This window comes from Colobus angolensis, unplaced genomic scaffold (genome assembly GCF_000951035.1).
Source record: "Colobus angolensis palliatus isolate OR3802 unplaced genomic scaffold, Cang.pa_1.0 Scaffold3, whole genome shotgun sequence".
Lineage (NCBI taxonomy): Eukaryota > Metazoa > Chordata > Mammalia > Primates > Cercopithecidae > Colobus > Colobus angolensis.
The window spans coordinates 19,690,233-19,694,724 of NW_012116265.1; the positions used below are offsets into that span (position 1 = coordinate 19,690,233).

The window sequence follows — 4,492 nt, forward strand, 5'->3', positions numbered from 1 at the left end:
CTGAAACATCAGGTTATCATCTGTGCTGTTGCTGCTGTTCTCTTTGGAAGATGACAGAGCTCTTCAAGTTTCACCAGTCTTTTGCTTCTTTACAGATCTTTCTGGAACAACCTGCTTTTTCCTCTTTAACTTTTTGTCAACATCACTGTCAGAACCACTGCTAGAAGAGCTTGAAGAAGCAAGTTCCTTTGATTTGCGCATTGCTGTGCTCCATTGCACTTCAGTAGCCAAACACCCTCCCGCTTGCTCACTGGCAACACTGCTGTATTACTTCTTCTTCTTCTTTTTTTCTTTTTTCTTTTTTGAAATAGAGTCTCGCTCTGTCACCCAGGCTGGAGTGCAATGGCACAATCTCAGCTCACTGCAACCTCCGCCTCTCGGGTTCAAGCAATTCTCCTACCTCAGCCTCCCAAGTGGATGGGATTACATGTGCCCGCCACCACACCTGGCTAATTTTTGTATTTATAGTAAAGATGGGATTTCACCATGTTGGCCAGGCTGGTCTTGAACTCCTTACCTCAGGTTATTTGCCCGCCTCAGCCTCCCAAAGTGCTGGGATTACAGGTGTGAGCCGCCGTGCCTGGCCTGCTACTTCTTAAAAGTTTATAGTAATAGATAATGCTGAGGCACCCTGGGACAGTAATGCCACTGAATACCAAACTAGGACATTTTTTAGAGTGAAAGGGGACAAGATCTGTAAACCTGGATTACCCTAGAGAGGTGAGGTTGCTTGCTTTAATACTTTGGTTGCCTTATTAATTTTTCAAAAATTGCATCCTATTTTTTTGGTTTTCAAAATAAGAAAGACATACTTGAATAAAGTTATTTCCTCTTCAAAGTCTTCCTAGATTCCACTTTTCCCCATGCTGAGTTAAATGCCTCTCTCTTTGGTTCTGGGGCAGTGGTTCTCAATGCTAGGGGGTGAAGTAAAGCTCCATTCCAGTAAAGCTGGAATTTTGGTCCTTTCTCCCCAAGGGACATTTGGCAATGTTTAGAGACATTTTGGGATGCCTGGGTCACAGGGAATGCTACTGGCATCTAGTGGGTAGAGGCCTGGGATACAGCTAAACATTCTACATTGCATAGGAAAGCCTACTCCACAAAGAATGATCAGGCCCCAAAACTTAATGGCGCCAAGGCTGAGAACCCCTGCTGTAAGATATGATTGTCACAGCACTTCATAAAGACAGCTGTAGGCCAGGCGCGGTGATTCACACCTGTAATCCCAGCACTTTGAGAGGCCGAGGTGGGCGGATCAACTGAGGTCGGGAGTTCGAGACCAGCCTGACCAACGTGGAGAAACCCCGTCTCTACTAAAAATACAAAATTAGCAGGGCATGGTTGCACATGCCTGTAATCCTAGCTACTCAGGAAGCTGAGGTAGGAGAATCGCTTGAACCCGGGAGGCTGAGGTTGCAGTGAGCCGATATCACACCATTGCACTCTAGCTGGGTCAACAAGAGCAAGACTCCGTCTCAAAACAAAAAACTCAAAAAAAAAGACAGCCGTAATTGTCAACTGATTGACCTACCCAGCTAGACTGCAACTTCCATAAAGACAAGTGATACATGTATGTTGTGGAGTGTTTGGCGTGCTGTTGAAATTTAATAAGGATCGAAGGAAAGTCAGAAGATACATCCAGATTCAAATTTAGGGACCTGTGAGATCATGCTGTTTTTTTTTTTTGTTTTGGTTTGGTTTTTTTGAGCCATTTCCCACCTCCCTTTGGGTACTAATCAGTCAACTGATAAGCATTTCATTCATTCAACTATCTTATCCATCGATCATCATCATCTATTTATTTTTGAGACAGGGTCTCTCTCTGTCACCCAGGCTGGAGTGCAGTGGCACAATCACGGCTCACTGCAGCCTTGACTTTCCGGGCCCAAGTGATTCTCCTGCCTCAGCCTCCAGAGTAGCTCGGACCACAGGCGCTCGCCACCATCCCCGGCTAATGTTTTTATCTTTTGTAAAGGCGGGGTCTTGCCATGTTGCGCAGGCTGGTCTCGAACTCCTCCTGGGCTGAAGCGATCCTCCCGCCTTGGCCTCCCAAAGTGCTCGGATTGCAGGAGTGAGCCACCGCGCCCGGCTGGAATCCTAATTTATACTTTTTTAAAGATCATGCTGGCTCCTCTGGGAGAATATATAAAACATCTATTATACTCAGAATCTAAAACACTTGCCATAAGGTAGTTACACTCTCGGCGACCTATTGTCAAAAGGGAAGCCTCCCAGAAAAGATGGGGGCGCTGTAGCTGCCGGGTCAGCCGAGTCCACTCTCTGGTACTTTTAGAGACGTCGGTCGCTTCCGGGAGAGGCCGCGTCTCCCGCGCCTTCCTCTCTATCCGCCGCCGTCTCTGTGGTCTCCGGGGCCCTGCCCTTCCCCGGACTCTGCCCAGTGCTGAACTCGGGGCCGCCGAGTGCCAGAGTCCCTCGGGTCTCAGGTCATGGCGGTCCCGGGCCCGGCGCTCGGAGCTGGCTCCAGGTAAGCAGGGCGGTCGGGGAGGAGGTTTGGGAGCAGGAGTTCGGGGCTGTGGGGAATGGGGTCTCCTGCCCACCGTGCCTCGTCCGCCGCCCTGGCGCCCCCGTCTCACACCCACGACTTCTGAAAGAAAGAGGAGCTCTCGAAGGGGCGTCCGCTCTCCCGCCGCTCGAGGCCGTTCCGCACCGGCCGCGGCCCCCTCCGTTCTTGGCCGGACTTGTGCCATCTCCTGCACCCGGTGTGGGACCCTCTCTCTCGCAACTGGCTTTCTTTTTTTGAAAAAAAAAGAACCTCAGGTGCACAAAATTGAGTTAATCCTTCTCAGTTCTTGACACCCTGTGGGCCAATGCAAGGCTCCTTGTTTATCACTTCCTCTCTTCGTTCCTTTTCCCAGACCCCTTTCACTCCCCTTTTCAGACAGCCACTCTGGTGTGTTATATAAGTGGCTTTACGGTCCAACTTGTGTAAATTTGTGCACGTGTTACTTTGAAATCTATATAGTGGTTTCGAATTCCTAGATAATATGCTGTGATTTATCTTTAAACCTTTTTTCCCAACGTTGTGTTTTTGAGTCCATCCATGCTAGTCATCTTGTTTTCACTTCTGAGTGCTGCTATGTGCATAGACTTATTCCCCTAGTGGTGGATACCTAGATTTTTTTCTAATATTAACACCCCAGAGGCCACACTGTCATGAATATTTTGGCAGTTGTCTCCTTGTGGATATTGGTGCATTTCTCTGGGTATCCACCCCAGAGTTGGGTCCTGGTCACATCTAATTTTGCTGGATTGTTCTTTGGAATGGTCACACCAGTTTATACTTCACGACAGATAGTACCTAAAGCTTCCTGTTTCCCAGTATCCCTCCATCGTCCGGTGGTGGTGGGTTTTGTAATGTTTATCTGTCTGGTGGGTGTAAGGTGGTATCCCATCGTGTACGTTTTCTTTCTCTCTCTCTCTTTCTCTCTCTTTCTCTTTCTTTCTTTCTGACGGAGTTTTTTTTGCTCTTGTTGCCTGGGCTGGAGTACAGTGGCACGATCTCGGCTCACTGCAACCTCCGCCTCTCGGGTTCAAGCGATTCTTCTGCCTCAGTCTCCTGAGTAGCTGGGATTAAAGGCGTGCGCCACCATACCTAGCTAATTTTTTGTATTTTAGTAAAGACTGGGGGTTGACCAGTCTGGTCTTGAACTCCTGACCTCAGGTGATCCACCCGTCTCGGCCTCCCAAAGTGCAGGGATTACAGACGTGAGCCACTGCGCCCGGCCTGCATTTTCATGTGTTTATTAAACATGTGGGTTTTCCCTTTTTTGAATCGCCTGTTTATATCCTTTCCCACTTCTCTATGGATTTCCTATGTTCCTGGCTTGCAGGAATTCTTGTAGGCTCTAGATATTACATCCTGGCCATGCTTGGTGGCTCACACCTGTCATCCTAGCACTTTGGGAGGCTGAGGTGGTTGCACCACTGGAGTCCAGGAGGCGACCAGCCTGGGCAACATGGTGAAACCCCATCTCTACCAAAAATACAAAAATTAGCTGAGCGTGTTGACACATGCCCGTACTCCCAGCCACTAAAGAGGGTGAGGTGGGAGAATCGCTTGAACCCGGGAGGCAGAGGTTGCCCTGAGCTGAGATTGCACCACTGCAGCCTGGGCAACGGAGCAAGACCTTGTCTCAAAAAAAAAAAAAAAAAAAGATTTTAGGCCGGGCGCTGTGGCTCACGCCTGTAATCCCAGCACTTTGGGAGGCCGAGGCAGGCGGATCACCTGAGGTCAGGAGTTCAAGACCAGCCTGACCAATATGATGAAACCCCATCTCTACTAAAAATACAAAAATTAGCCGGGTGTAGAGACATGAGCCTGTAATCGCAGCTTATCAGGAGGCTGAGACAGGAGGATCTCTTGAACTGGGGAGGCGGAGGTTGCAGTGAGCCGAGATCGCGCCATTGCATTCCAGTCTGGGCAATGAGCAAAACTCTGTCCCAACTATTTGGGGGGCTAAGGTGGGAGGTA

General features: G+C 49.1%; 2 protein-coding genes across 3 annotated transcripts in view; one reads left to right on the forward strand and one right to left on the reverse strand.

Moving 5' to 3' along the window:
* Nucleotides 1-2,291, reverse strand: part of VRTN (vertebrae development associated) — a 72,185-nt gene extending 69,894 nt beyond the window's left edge. Inside the window, exon 1 of the mRNA XM_011949575.1 lies at nt 2,184-2,291. The gene's annotated coding sequence lies outside the window, so the exon portion shown is untranslated. The remainder of the gene's footprint in view (nt 1-2,183) is intronic.
* A 4-nt stretch (nt 2,292-2,295) lies between these two features.
* The window catches only part of ABCD4 (ATP-binding cassette, sub-family D (ALD), member 4), a 20,648-nt gene continuing 18,451 nt past the window's right edge, over nt 2,296-4,492 (forward strand). The window contains exon 1 of one of the 2 annotated variants that reach the window (XM_011949576.1): nt 2,296-2,485. In XM_011949576.1, coding sequence (XP_011804966.1) covers nt 2,448-2,485 — 38 coding nt within the window. In that variant the 5' untranslated portion in view covers nt 2,296-2,447. The remainder of the gene's footprint in view (nt 2,486-4,492) is intronic. The other variant, XM_011949577.1, reaches the window with a different exon arrangement.